General features: G+C 53.1%; 1 protein-coding gene across 1 annotated transcript in view; it reads left to right on the forward strand.

Annotated features, from left to right (window-relative positions):
- Xkr7 (XK related 7) overlaps positions 1–14981 on the forward strand; it is a 30286-nt gene extending 15305 nt beyond the window's left edge. The window contains exons 2-3 of the mRNA XM_045157388.1: positions 12357–12559; positions 13640–14981. Coding sequence (XP_045013323.1) covers positions 12357–12559; positions 13640–14598 — 1162 coding nt within the window. The 3' untranslated portion in view covers positions 14599–14981. The remainder of the gene's footprint in view (positions 1–12356; positions 12560–13639) is intronic.
- Positions 14982–15348: the final 367 nt, after the last annotated feature.

Raw genomic sequence — 15348 nt, forward strand, 5'->3', positions numbered from 1 at the left:
GTCATATATGTTACTATTGTAGATGTAGGTATTAGAAAGCATAGATCTCACTTAACTTCCTTTTTTTTTTTTTTTTTTACAAATTATTTTATTTATTTATTTGCAAGCAGGAAGAAAGACAGAGAGAGAGAAAGGGAATGGGCATGCCAGAGCTCCAGATGCATGCACCACTTTGGGCAGCTGATCTTACATGGGTACTAGAGACTCAAACCCAAGCCATCAGGCTTTGTAAATAAGCGCTTTAACAGCTAAGCCATCTCTCCAGCCCTTGAATCAAGTTTTAGGCATCAACTCATCTCCAAAGAAATAGACTTACAGAAATATCTTGATGGAGCTGGGGAGGTGCTCAGAGGCAAAGCCCATGTCATGCACGTATGTGGACTTGAGATTGGGTCCCTGGCACCCATGTAAAATGCCAGGCATGGTGGCACTTCCTGTAATCCCAGAGCTGGGAAAGCAGAGTCAGGAGGTCCCTCAGGGCTTCCTGGCTGGCTTGTCTAGCCAAATCTGTGAGCTCTAGGTTCAGTGAGACCTGGTCTCAAAAAGTAAGGTAGAGGGCCCATCACCCACATAAAGCCAGATGCACAAAGTGGCACATTCACCCAAAGTTTGTTTATAGTGGCTAGAGGCACTGGCACACCATATTTTCTGTTTCTCTTTCTCTCTCTCTTCTTTTTTTTTTTTTTTTTTTTTTTTTTTTTGGTTTTTTGAGGTAGGGTCTCACACTAGCTCAGGCTGACCCAGAATTCACTATGTATTCTCAGGGTGGCCTTGAACTCACAGCAGTCCTCCTACCTCTGCCTCCCAAGTGCTGGGATTAAGGGCATGTGCCACCACACCCGGCTTTCTCTCTCTCTTCTTGCAAATAAATAGAATATTTTTAAAGAGTCAGGTGGCAAGTGATCAACTATGACACTTAACATTGATTTCTGACCTCCCCACACGCATGCGCACACACACACACACACACACACACACACAAGCACCCATGTGCACCAGTACACATATGAGCATGCTTAAACACATACCTGTGCAAATGTATATAGCTATAGATATATCTTGGGTTGGGGCTTTAGCTCCATGGCAGAGAACTTGCCTAGCATATGAAAGTCTCCAGGTTCAATCCTCAAAACCACAAATAAAATAAAATACAATAAATAACAGGGCTACTACACCTTGAGGAAAAAAAAAAACACTTGTTTCTTTAAAATACATATGGTATGTTTTAGGTCGAGTAGGATGGTGCACACCTTTAATCCCAGCACTCAGAAGGCAGAGGCAGGAGGATCGCCATGAGTTTGAAGCCAGCCTGAGACTACATAGTAAATTTCAGGTCAGCCTGAGCTAGAGCGAGACTCTACCTCAAAAAACTTTTTAAAAAAGCATATAGTATTTTTTAGTTAGGTGTCAACATTTCCAATCAGAGATGTTCTTTTTTTGCATAAATATCCTAATTTCTTGCTATTCTTGGAAAAGATTTAAATCCTAGTCATTAAAACTCCATATTCCCCCAGAGCATCAGTTAGCTAGAGCCCCTTTGGACAGAGTGTGGCTCCCCGGAATCCCAGGAAATGAAATCAACCTAGCCTCATGAGCACTGACTGGCATATGAAACCCTGTCTGTACCTGGCATCTCAGATGTGTGATCACTGGTGCAGTTCTTTCTCCCTGCCTCATTTCCAGGTACCTTCAAATGTCACCAGGAGATGAATCCAGCCCCCTCCCCACCGGCTCATGGGATCCCAACTCCACTCAGACACCGCAGGAAAGAGAACAAGGGGCTTTTAGAGTATGGGGTCCTGAGTTTCAGTCTTTGCCCCACTTCACCAACCCATCCTGTAGCTGGGGCAGCTGAGGTCCGGAGACAGGAGGGGAGCCGGTCTCACTCACAAGGAACCTAGTTCCAAATGCTTTGTCCCTACCCCTCCATTTGCTGAGCAAAAAGGGGGGCCTGTCTGGGAGCTGATGGGAGAGGGTTCTGACTTTTCAGCTATTACCCAAAATTAGTGGCTTGGAAGTGGTTGATCTCATCCCAGTTTAAAAAAGAGAGAGAGAACAGAAAAAAAGAAAGAAAGAAAGAAAGAAAGAAAGAAAGAAAGAAAGAAAGAAAGAAAGAGGGAGGAGGGAGGGAGGGAGGGAGGGAGGGAGGAAGGAAGGAAGGAAGGAAGGAAGGAAGGAAGGAAGGAAGGAAGGAAGGAAGGAAGGAAGGGAGGGAGGGAGGGGAGAAAAGAGGGAGGGAGGGAAGAAGGGAGGAAAGAAAGGAAGGAAGGAAGGAAGGAAGGAAGGAAGAGGTCCATGGCTCTGCAGGGGCTGCAAAGGAAGACGGAGACAGCCTGGCTCCCAGCACCACAGGAGTGTGAGCCAAGCGGGGAGAATCACACTCTTTACTGACATTTAGGATTCACTTGGCTGCCAATCCCAGGAAGGTCCTATTTTTTACATCCTTGCAGGAATGCTTGCATGGAGGGGTGAGCCAATGGGAAAGGGGGTGTTGAAACCATCTCCCCCTCAAGGAGCTTCCTATCCCCTAGGGCAGGTAAGGTGGCCAGTGTGTCCCGGAGAGCCCACAGGTGGGGTCTGGGTTTCCTCACTCAGCTTGATTTCTCCCTGTGGACGGTGGACGGTGGGAATCCACTTTGCCTTGAGACACAGCTGTGCTGCCTCCCAGCTGTTTGACTGCCCAGCATGTCTCTTCACCTTCCTCTCCTCTCACCTGGCCACCTGACTTCCATCTTCTACTCTGGCCTCCAAGTCAAGCGTTACACCTAAAATGACTCTCCTATTTAAAACCTTCCTATTAAAGAATGACCAAGTCCTCCAGGATGGCCACCTCACTCTGTCCCTCTCCTTTGAGATGTTGCCATGCGGACCACTTACTGTTCCCTCCCACTCACCTCAGGAGCTTTGCTCCTGTTGTTCCTCTGACAGAAGTACCTTCCCCCCCCCCCCGCCTGGTGAGCTCATGTGCCTGCTTTTTTAAAATTTATTTTAAATTTTTATTTATTTATTTGAGAGCAACAGACAGAGAGAAAGAGGCAGAGAGAGACAGAAAGAGAATGGGCACGCCAGGGCCACCAGCCACTGCAAACGAACTCCAGATGCGTGCGCCCCCTTGTGCATCTGGCTAACATGGGTCCTGGGGAATCGAAACTTGAACCGGGGTCCTTAGGCTTCACAGGCAAGTGCTTAACCGCTAAGCCACCTCTCCAGCCCTCGTGTGCTTGCTTTATGTTCAACAGTTATTGCCTCCAGAAAGCCTTCCCTGGCTGTAGGACCTTCCCCAATATCACTGGCACTATGGGACTTTGTTAGGGGTGTGACTTAGAACACAGCCAGGCCTTGGAACATAGTGTGACATGTTGCTATGGTGGTTTAATGTCCACGCCTCCATCATCAGACTGAGCTCGTAACAGATGGGTTGGATCGCTCTTGGCAACTCTGTGTCCACCATAGTTCTTGGCACATAGTAGGTTCTCAAACGTGTTTGGAAAAAAAAACATTAGGTGTCAAGTGAGACTTGGGGGAATCAGCTCAATGACAGAGCACTTACTCTTGGTTCAATTCCTAGCACCAACTCCCTCAAAACAGTCAAAGGAGGGCCGGAGAAATGGCTTCACGGTTAAGGTCTTGCCTGCAAAGCCTAAGGACCCTCAACTCCCCAGATCCCATGTAAGCCAGACGCACAAGGGAACACATGTGCAAGGTCTGGAGTTTGATTGCAAAGGTTGGAGGCCCTGGTGTGCCAATTCTCTCTAGCTCGCTTTCTGTCTCTCTGTCTATCATAAAAACTCTCTTTTGCACTCTCTCCCTCATTGAAAAAAAGTCAAATGAACCTTTGCTTTGCTGACACTTGGTCTCCTCATCTGGAAAGTGGGGTCCTGTTCACAAGCCTCACAGAACTCCAGTGAGGATTTTAGCAAAGTACATCATAGAATGTACCAAATGGGTGAGAGTTACTTTTGAGGGGCAGAGACCCCTGAAAAGACCTACCTTGTGGACTCTCCACACAGGATCTTCTCTGAGCCTCTGCTCTTGGGGACAGACAGAGTCACTGAGCACCAGGAACAGCCACTGGGAGTGGGTCTCAGTTCTGTTGCAGATGAAACCAGGGGAGAGGGAGGGGAACAGACCTTCCTTCCATTAAGAATTTTGGGTTTTGTTTGTTTTGTTTTTAGGCAAGGGTCTTACTGGGTAGCTCAGGCTGACCTCACACTAGCAATCCTCCTGCCTCAGCCTCCTGAGCACTGGGATTACAGGGGGGCACCACCATGCCTGGCTAGCAACTACCAGGCCTCCTACCAAGCTCCTGAAAGAGCCCCAGAGTAGACATCTCCTTAAAGCTCCCATGGTCAAGTACCCTGGGCCAAATTACCGCCTTCTGGTTTCCCAGCTACCCTAGGTGGACACTGAGCCAAGGGGTTCAGAGAAGGACAGCCACTTGCCCAGAGCTGCACAGCCAGGAAGTAATGAAGCTGGTCTGAGCTGGGTCTCCCCAATCCCCCGTGGGGGTTCTCTGTCTCTGAGTCAGGCCTGCTTTCCTTGGCGAGTACACAGACCAGAACCTATAAAGCCTCTGCGTGGCTCAAGGGGGCACAGAGAGCCGGGCATGCATTGTCGGTGTGGTACTAACTTGCTGTGTGACTTTAGACGGGTCCCAGTCCTTTTCTGGGTTTCTGTGAGGACTGGGTGTGCATAAGAGAGACTCAGCACATGCGGTCATACAGCTGGCACTCAGCGTGAGCTGTGATCTTCATGTCGCTAAGGCTTACACACTGTCCCCTGAGCCCTACAGTGCACTGAGAGGCTTGGTGGGTCTGGAGTCATGCTGTCTCCCTGGTCCCACTCTCTTCAGCCTTCAGGGGTCTTGGAGACCGGGCTCCCCTCACTCAGGGCTCAGGCTGCTGCCTGGATGGAGCAGAGCTGGGGAGCCGCTGGAGGCTGCTGTGGTTTTGGCCCAGAGCCGTGAGGGGGAGTGGGGAGGGGCGAGAATGGGCGCCCGAGAACAGGGAGACGACAGATGGAGGAGCTGAGGATGTGAGAGACGCAGATAGACAAGAGAGGGACCCGGAGTCAGGGAGAGGAGGAGCCAGCAGGGGAGGACGGCTGGAAACCGGGCGGCCCACGAGCTGAGCAGCAGACCAGCAGATGGACCAGGCAGCGAGGGACGGCAACCCCCAGGCAGACAGACCCACGAGCACACCCAGCATCTCAGACAGACAGACAGCAGTTAGGCAGCAAGCATAGCTGTGTCCACAGGCACAGGCTGCCTCAGCGTCTAAGGGACAGACAGACAGACAGACAAGCTGACTCAGTAGCCCAGGTCAGACTGACAGGGGAACTCAGCATCTGAGAACCAGTGTGACTCGTAGTCTAAGGGACAGACAGGTGGACTGACACAGGGTCCCAGTGTGAAGCTGACAGACTGACTGACAACAGTGGAGGAGCCAGGAAAGAGGACAAGCCTGTCCTCAAGGGACAGACAGAACAGACAACAACCTAGGAGCTGAGGCCCGGCCTGTGGCTAGGTTTGACAGCCTGAATGGAAATAAGGCCAGGGCCAGAAACCTCACCTTTTACCAGGAGCTCGGTGACTCAGACAGGGTGACCCAGATGCCGAGCCAAGAAACTTCTCAGGGACATGGGATCCCATTAAAGAGAATCCCCAGGACCCCAGGCCACCGTGGTGAACATGCCGGCTGAAAAGAGAGGGTTTCTGTCCATTTGCTGACCCTGTCGCCTGCTCATGGAGGCCATGGGGTCCTGCAGGGACAGCGGTCTGGATCAATGGTAGCTGAGTTTTGTACCCGAACTTCTGACTTCTCTTTTAGCCAGGCTGGTCTCTTGCTCCCGACCCCAGCAGTGCACGCTTACTGACTCTTCTGATTTCTTCTAGGAACACACTTCTTACCATAAGACTGGAAGTCAGAAGCCACACATAATAGTGGCTTGTGCCTAGTAATCCCAACACTCGGGACACCGAGGGGAAGATTGCCACAAGTTTCAAGTCAGCCTGATCTATACAGGGAGCTCCAGGCCAGCCAGAACTACGTAGCAAGACCTTAGAACCCATGTAGACAATTCAGTGTTTGCTTCCTCCTCTTAACTTGTGAGCAACAGAAGTGGACTGTCGGGTTAAGAGCACCTGGCACCCTGACCTCCAGGACGCTAAGTCTGAGAACTGTTAGAAGGAAGGAGGCCTGGCGGCTGGAGAGATTGCTCAGCAGTTAAGGCGCTTGCCTGCAAAGCCTACCGACCTGGGTTCAATTCCCCAGTACCCAGCAGATGCACAAAGTGGTGCATGCATCTGGTGATCATTTACAGTTGCTGGAGAACCCTGGTGCACCCATTTTCTCTGTCTCTCCTCTCTCCATCTCTCTCTCTCTGCTTGCAAATAAATAATTATTTCTTTTTCTTTCTTTCTTTCTTTCTTTCTTTCTTTCTTTCTTTTTTTTTTTTTTTTTTTTTGGTTGTTTGAGGTAGGGTCTCACTCTAGCCCAGGCTGACCTGGAATTGACTATGGAGTCTCAGGGTGGTCTTGAACTCATGGCAATCCTCCTACCTCTCCCCCCGAGTGCTGGGATTAAAGGCGTGCATCACCACGCCCAGCGTAAATAAATAATTTTTTAAAGGAACTGTTAGAAGGAAGGAGGCCTAACCAGGCTGGAAGAACACTAGGAAAGGCATGTTGAAAGAGGAAGAATTGAATGGATCAGGGAGGAGCCTGCAAGGTGTTCTGGTTGGGCGAGACTGAGACAGAGATGCTTAGACCCTCTTAGAGCAGGAGGGACACACACCCCACACTCTCACTCACCTGTTCACTCGATAAACACTCACCTTGTGCCTTCCACATGCGCTAAATGCAGAGCTCCACTGTGGTGACCAACACAGACCGAAGGCCCTGCCTCACGGATCCTCAGTGACAGAGTAGAAAACAAGTGTCTCCATAAACAAGATTATTTCATAGCATGTCAGGAAGAAACTAAGACAAGGGATCTGGGTGTGGTGGCGCACGCCTTTAATCCCAGCACTCCGGAGGCAGATGTAGGAGGATCGCCGTGAGTTCGAGGCCACCCTGAGACTCCATAGTGAATTCCAGGTCAGCCTGAGCTACAGGAAGACCCTATCTCAGAAAAAAAAAAGAAAATAAGATGGGGATATGATGGGCTGGAGTGCTTTGGTGAGATGGCAAGTGCCAACATGGGATGGATGTCCTCCTCTCTATATAAGGAGGTGACAGGGGAGCTGGTGAGGAGCCAGCCGCAGCAGGATCTGAGGAGGATGTTCCAGGCTGAGCGTGCAGCAAGCGCCTATGTCTTGTGGCAGAGACGCTTCTGGCTCAGCTCAGGGAACCCTCAGTGCAGCTGGAGTGTGGGGAGAAGAGAGGCAGTGGCTTGAGACGCACTGAGAGAAACAGGCTGGCCAGATGGTTAGGAGCCTGGAAGTCAAGGGGAGAAGTTTGGCTCTGGTTCCAAGTGTGATGACAAGAGGTCCCTGGAAGGTTTCGTGAAGGGAAATGACATGATCTGACAGGCTTTAAGAATGCCCCATTGGTTTCCATGTGGAGAGCGGACTTCAGGGGGCAGGAGTGGATGCACCGGGCCCACAGAAAAGTCTGCCGTCATCATCCCTGCAAGAGATGACGGTTTCTTGCCCTTGAAGGTGGCACTGGAGAGTTAGATGGACTGCCGGGTGGGGGGGGACTATTTTGGAGAAAATGAATACTCTTCCCAAGTGTCCATTCTTTACTTTGAGATGAGGTGTCCTTTGTGGGGGATATTGGTCCCATCCATGGGGGCATCAGCTTCCTTTCAGGATGGGGTGCCGAGTGGGATGGGCTTTCTGGAGGAGGTTTCAAGAGCAGTTTTGATAATCAGTGTCAACTCTCACCTCTATGTGCATTATTTTTTCCCCTCTTTTTTTATGAGAGAGAGAATTGGTGCACCAGGGCCTCCAGCCACTGCAATCAAACTCCACACATGCGCCACCTTGTGGGCATGTGCTACCTGGTGCACTGGCATCACCTTGTACATCTGGCCTATGTGAAATCTGGTGAGTCGAACATGGGTCCTTAGGCTTCGCAGGCGAGCACCTTAACCACTAAGCCATCTCTCCAGCCCTCTATGTGCACTTCTCTACAGTTTGTAAATTATTGTTAAATATCACTCAGTGCTCATAAGAAAGAAAACTAAGGCTCAGAGAAGCAGGGACTACGTAAGGCCACGAAGCAGGGGTGAGGGAAGGACCGGGACACTGTCAACCCTGTTGCAGAGAAGGGAAAACTGAGGCAGAGAAATGAGGTTGCATATGCTGGGCAGCAGGGCTGTGTTCAGACATTTATGGGTCCCACATCTACTGGGTATATTAAAATGAAACCACATCAAACATCCCATGTAAATTATATATAACCAGATAAAAGCCAAATTGCAGTTGACTAGCTGACATCGTGTTCTGTTTTGCAGACATTTAATTAAACATTTATTAATTTTGATTCTGCAGTTATTTCCCTGTGTTTTGGAGCCAATTTTTTTTTTTTTTCCCAGGCCTCAAACAATCTCTTAAACCCGTGAACATCTCCCAGGCCCTTGGCAATGAGCATTTGGTGCCCATTGGAAGGAGCAGCCAGTGTTGGTTAAGTTGCCAAAAGCACTAGAGTGAGGCTGAACCTTCATCCCCAGGCTGCAGCGTGGTCTCTGCACAGCCCACCGGTGCTGGATGGATGGACCTCAGAGGCCTCCTTCCTGCCCCTCCCCATTTCCTGCCTGCCCATAGCAGCCCTGGACTGAGCAAGCCCTTTGTCTGTGGTTAGCTGGGAGCTGCAGGGGAGAGGTAGGGGTGGGTGGGGAGGTGGCAGGCAGCCTGCCAGGTAGTGATGGATGCTGGCGGGGCCAGTGCCTCCCTCGTGCTGACCTGGGCGGAAACAGATGGTCTTCCAGCCTGAAAGAAACTTCCAGGGTGTTGCCCTCCCCCAACTCCCCAGGCCCCTTCATGTTGGACCAGCTGGCCTCTCCTTCCTGTTCAAAGTCAGAGCCACAGAGATGGGGAAGGGAATAGGCTAGGGAGGCCTGGGAGATGGAGGCTGGGAGGGAAAACCTGTGTTGGGGTAGGGGGGGCCTCAGAAGCCCTGGGGCCACCTTGGTTCCTCCCATTACCCCTACCTCTGACCACCTCCCTGTTCCATCTCTTTCCCCTGTTTTAGCTTAGGCGTGTTCACTGCAGGCCTGGACTAAGCCCCAGTCTTGGCTTCCCTCCAAGCCAGCCTCCAGAGCAAGCTTTCGAAGCTTCCGAGTTGATCATGTCACCTCTGATTCTGGGATGGAGTTCAAATTTTATTTTAAATCTGCAGTCCAGATTTTTATTTATCTATTTAGTGCTGGGGTTGGAACACCCAGGGCCTTGTGCATGCTGAGCAGGAGCCCTACCACCAGGCAACACCCCAGCACCGCAATCTGGAACTGGGTATCCGATTTGGATGAGGTTTCACAACGTGATACAGTGTGAAAATTCTAATCCTGTCCCTGTCCAGCGGAACCCTCTTGTCCAGACCCAACTGGGCAAATCACACCTACACTCCTGAAAGGTCACATTCTCCCATTGCCCCATTACATCAGCCAGCTCTTCCACTGGAAAGCCTTTCTCGATGCTCCTTCAAATGCCTGTGTGTGTGTTTACTTTACCAATCAATTGGCTGATTAACCAATTATTTATTTATTTATTTTGGTTTTTCCAGGTAGGGTCTCACTCTGGCCCAGACTGACCTGAAATTCACTATGGAATCTCAGGGTAGCCTCGAACTCACGGAGATCCTCCTACCTCTGCCCCCCCCCCACCGAGTGCTGGGATTAAAGGTGTGCGCCACCATGCCCGGTTTTTGCCAATTTATTTTTCAGACTGGTCTTGAGCTTCTCTTGCCTCAACCTCATGAATACTTGTATTTCAAGCCCAACACTAATGTGTACTTTAAAACCGAGATCACGCCAGGCGTGGTGGCACACGCCTTTAATCCCAGCACTCGGGAGGCAGAGGTAGGAGGATCACCGTGAGTTTGAGGCCACTGTGAGACTACATAGTGAATTCCAGGTCAGCCTGGGCCAGAGTGAGACTCTACCTCGAAAAGCAAGCAAACAAACAAACAACAACAACAAAAAAAAAAAAAACCCCGAGATCAAAGCAGGGCACGGTGGAGGCAGCAGAGTCAGGAGGTCAAGGCTAGCCTCAGCTTCACAGGAAGTCTAAGACCAGTTTGGGCTTCATGAAAACCTGTTTCACAAACAAAACAACTGATATAAAATTGTTCTTCTTGAAGAAAGGATTCTTTCATTCATTTGAGAAAGAGAGAGAAAGAAACAGAGAGAGCGAGAGGGAGAGAGAATGGATGCGCCAGGGCCTCTAGCCCTGCAAACGAACTCCAAACACATGCGCCACCTCATACATCTGACTTATGTGGATTCTGGGGAATCAAACCTGGGTCCTTTGGTTTTGCAGGGAAGCGCCTTAACCACTAAGCCATCTCTTCAGCCCCAAGGAGGGATTCTTTGACTTCCTCCCCCAGGCAAACTTACCCAACTCTCCTCGAGGTCCCAAAGCATCATATAGCATCTGTTTCACACATTACCTCATCTCCCACCCATGGGCCCTGAAACATGCAGGCGAACAAAACCGGGCACAGAGCCGGTCAGAGGGCGCCTGCCATGTGAATGAATGATGCGCCTGCCATGTGAATGAATGACTCTGGCTGCAGTAATCCTTAGGTGGCGGGCAAGCAGGGGGCCGGAGAAGAGCCGATGCAGGGAGTTGACTTTTAGCTCATCCGAAGAAACAGTCCAGGCCTGGAGCTGTGCAGAGGCGGAGGCTCTGTGTCAGGGGCTGTGGGTGCGAACACAGGTGGTGATGGCTGAAGGGAGTTCCTCGGGAGAAAGAGGGGTTGCAGGGCCTCTGCATATCACAAGTCAGCTGTTGTGGGCGCATCTCTGCCCTTTTGACTGCCAGCCCTGTAAACTGTCATGTTGAGGGTTTGTCTGAAGTATTGATTGGTGCAGGGAAGATGAAGGGAGGACCCCAAATTAGATGTCTCTGGCAATGTCTGGGGAAGAGCCTGAATCACAGAATACTAGCTCAGAAGGGACTCCAAAGCCATCAAGCTCACCCCTCTCTTTGGCAGATAAAGAAAGTAAGGTGGGTGGGGGCTGCGGCACAGCTAAAAGCGGAGCACCCACTTGAGGAAACTGAGCATCAGTTAATCCAATAGCCACCAAGGCTTCTCCCTGTGCACTGTGTCTCCTGGTTCCCAAACAATGTCTTGAATTGCCAGCATTCCACATCTGGGAACAGACTTCCCAAATCCCTAGAGCCTCAGTCTCAGATTCAGGCAACAGGGCCACTAAGTCCGTGTTGGGACTCCCTCCCCCTGTTTCCCTGGAAGCCACTTTTGGAGGATCCTTGTCTTGTTTTAGCAAAGGGCCTGCTGTCCCATGCATCAAAGTCTTCAGGGGGCTGGAGAAGAGACATAGTCTGTGGTGACAATGACCAGGAAGGAAAATGGGACCCAGGTCCCACTTCATCGTATGTAGACACTGCTCTTTGTAATTTAACTCTCCCTGCTACCATGGGAGGGAAGAATGAGGGTTCCACACAGCAAACTCATAGTAAAATCAGAAGTGAAGCTCAGGACTCAGAGTTCCTTCCTTGCCAGCTCCAGAAAGAGTTGTAGCCATGCAGGCACGCACCCATCCAACCCCCTGCTGAGTGCTAAGAGCTGAGGGTGCTGCACTTATCAGGCAATGTAGCCAGGGTCATGGAGCTCACAGCTGGGGGAGAGGCGTGCATGACCAGGCAGTTCAGCCCACTGTGGTGTGGGGGCTGGGAGAGGAAGATGGGAGACTGGAAGAGGCTCCTTGTCCCCGGTGGATGTGCTCAGCAAGACGTGCGCAAGGAGACAACGTTCTGTTTAAAAAGCAAAGATGTGGAAGAAAAGCAAGACTTGTCCAAGTCTGGGCCTGGGGTTGGGTTGGAGACTGGTGTTTTCAGGCAGAGGGACCAGCCGGTGTAAAAGACCAGCAGTGAGAAAGCGCACCAGAGCCTCAGACTCTGTGACAAGCTGCCGGAGCCACCAAGTGTGTTGGGTGAGCAGCTTGCCTGAGGACAGGTCGCGATAGGCCAGAAAACGCTGGAGCAGGGTTGGAGATTGGCACGGGGCGGGGGGGGGGGGGGGGGGGGGGGTTGTCCCTAAAGGAACCCCGTAGACAAAGCCCTTGGGTGGTTTGCAGTGAGAGGCAGTGTGGTCTCATGGTTAGGGTGTTGCCTGGGATTGATTCCTGGTCCCCTGTTTCTTGGCTGTCGCCCCCCCCCCACCCCCGCAGGTACCTGCGCGCCCTGTACCTGGGGCTACAGAGCCGCTGGCGCGGGGAGCGGCTGCGCAGACACTTCTACTGGCGGATGCTGTTCGAGAGCGCCGACGTGAGCATGCTGCGCCTGCTGGAGACCTTCCTGCGCAGCGCGCCGCAGCTCGTGCTGCAGCTCAGCCTGCTGGTGCTCCGCGGACAGCAGCCCGACGTGCTGACCGGTGAGCCCGCCCGCCCAGGCCCGGGGGACCCCCCTGCGCCCCGCCCCCACCCCAGGTCCGCGCGGTCAGGGCTTAGGGAGTCTCCCACCACCACCGTCTAGGGCTCTCAACATGCCATGTCTCCTTGGACCCCCTCACCATCCTTCAGGCCTGGAGGGCACCTCCCCTGTTCCCTTGCCTTATCGCCCGAGCAGATCAGACCCTATTTCTGCCCTTCAACACAGCTTAGACCCACTTGGGGGAGTCAATTCTCTGCCCCCTCCACTCCCCAGATTGGTTGAGCCGCTCCTCCTTGCCCGCACAGACCTGCCCAGTCGCCATCAGTTGGCAGAGAACCTATGTCCTTTCCACTTTGAAGGTCCTGTCCTCTCTCCCCCCACCCCAGCATGTCCAGGCTAAACTGGTCAGTGGCACAGAAAAGCTACATTCCCCTGTCTCTCTAAAGCACCTGGTGCTCTCCCCACTCAGACCCTGCCTAAGGTCCCCCCCATCTCTACCACCTCAGGAGTATCCTAAAAGACTCCATCACTAGCCTTCAGGACCCCTGGGACCCCACTCTCCACCCAGGAAACAGGGTCTCACTTGGGATAGCCTCACCCCTCAGCTCTGCTCTGCTCCAGTTGATCCCCCACACATATCTTCTAATGCCCCCCCTCTTGCTCCTCCGCGTCCTAATCATAACCCCCTTTCGGCCCCCCTCTTCTACTCCCAGAGCCCCAGACCCTAATTTCCCACCCTCCCATCAAGACCCCTGGACCCTGTCTGTCCCATACTAGAATCCTAGACTTGGCCCCCACGGAGACCAAGATCATACAACTTCAGGTACTCTTTATGCCCCCCCTTTCCCACAGAGGTACCTAACCCTGTTCACCCTCACCCCACTTTACCCTTGACCTTGAAGATCACCCCGCACCACCACCACCACCACCACCAGACCCTCCTCACAGCCCTAACAGTCCACTGACCCTTCCCCCCACCCCTCTCAGAACCCAGGTCCTGAGCCAGGACGGCCCCCTTTCCAGACCCCACCCTAGACCCACCCCTAACCCAGCCCACCCCATCCCTACCCTGTCTCCACAGCTCTCTCCATCTCTGCCTCCCTCGTGTCCCTGGCTTGGACGCTGGCCTCCTACCAGAAGGTGCTGCGGGACTCCCGGGATGACAAGCGTCCCCTGTCCTACAAGGGGGCCGTGGCTCAGGTGCTGTGGCACCTGTTCACCATCGCCGCCCGCAGCCTGGCCTTCGCCCTGTTCGCCAGCGTCTACCAGCTGTACTTTGGCATCTTCATTGTGGCCCACTGGTGCGTCATGACCTTCTGGGTCATCCAGGGGGAGACGGACTTCTGCATGTCCAAGTGGGAGGAGATCATCTACAACATGGTGGTGGGCATCATCTACATCTTCTGCTGGTTCAACGTCAAAGAGGGCCGCAGCCGCCACCGCATGACCCTCTACTACTGCATCGTGCTGCTGGAGAACGCGGCGCTCACGGGCTTCTGGTACTCCAGCCGCCACTTCTCCACGGACTTCTCCTCGCTCATCCTGGTCTGCGTGGTGGCCTCCAGTTTTGCACTGGGCATATTCTTCATGTGTGTGTACTACTGTCTCCTGCATCCCAACGGGCCCATGCTGGGTCCCCAGACGCCCGGCTGCATCTTCCAGGAAGACCCGGGAACCTGTGGCCCTCCAGCGGACGCTGTCACCAGTCCCCCGAGGTCTCTGCCCAGGACTACAGGCGCTGAGCGGGATGGGGGGGCCTCGGCCGGAGGCGAGCGGGCTGGGACGCCTACGCCCCCTGTCTTCCAGGTGCGGCCTGGCTTGCCCCCCGGGCCAGTGGCCCGCCCCTTGAGGACAGAGGGGCCCGTCATTAGGATTGACTTGCCTCGCAAAAAGTACCCTGCGTGGGATGCTCATTTTATCGACCGCAGGCTCCGGAAGACCATTCTGGCACTAGAGTACGCCTCACCTGCCACGCCCCGGCTACAGTACCGGAGCCCGGGCACCTCCCAGGAGCTGCTGGAGTATGAGACCACGGTGTAGGCCACGCTCGTGTCCTCTAAAAGGGACGGGCTTGGCTGACCCCCCCGCGTTGACCACAGTGTTGAGTCTGGATTCCAGGGCCACCAGGCTGAGACGGAGTGGATCTCTGGATCCGAGGGTAAAGTGGCCCCACCATTGGGTTTCCTTGGGAAAGGGGACAGCCTTGTGGAGGCCCCCTTTTCAGCTCTGTGGCCCATTATCCAATTTCCCCTGAACCAGGGCCATGGCATTAACTGGTGCTACCCCCTCCTGAGCTGCCCCACTTTCACGGGGATGCCATACCATGTCTGGCTCAGGAGCCCCCACCCTTCTCCCTGCCTGGAGCTGACCACATGTCACCCCTGGGGGGCCTACCAGGAAAAAAAAAAAAGGCACTGCCTGGGGCCCATGGCCTAGAAGATGTGTGCTTTAGGGTATGTGGGGAAGGGGCCGCCTTCCTGATGATCAGCTATCTCTGAGAAGGGTGGAGGAAGCGGTGGGAGGTGTGGGGTGAGTAGGGACATCTTGGACAGTTTCTGTAGGGAGGGGAGCTGGGCAGGAGGGGCATTGGAGGAGGTGGGGAATGGGAGGGGCAGCAGAGCAGAGCTAGGCAGGAGAAAGAGCCCTGAGGGGTCCAGGTTGGCAGCAGCGTGAAGGGGTGGGACATAGGGGGAGGGGCACCGGCACCCCAGAGCAGACAGAACAAGAGGATGCACTGGGTTCTAGGCTGTTAATGGATGTGGTCCTGACCCTCAGGCAAAACGTTTTAAG

This window comes from Jaculus jaculus, chromosome 8, assembly GCF_020740685.1.
Source record: "Jaculus jaculus isolate mJacJac1 chromosome 8, mJacJac1.mat.Y.cur, whole genome shotgun sequence".
NCBI classification, from domain to species: Eukaryota; Metazoa; Chordata; class Mammalia; order Rodentia; family Dipodidae; genus Jaculus; species Jaculus jaculus.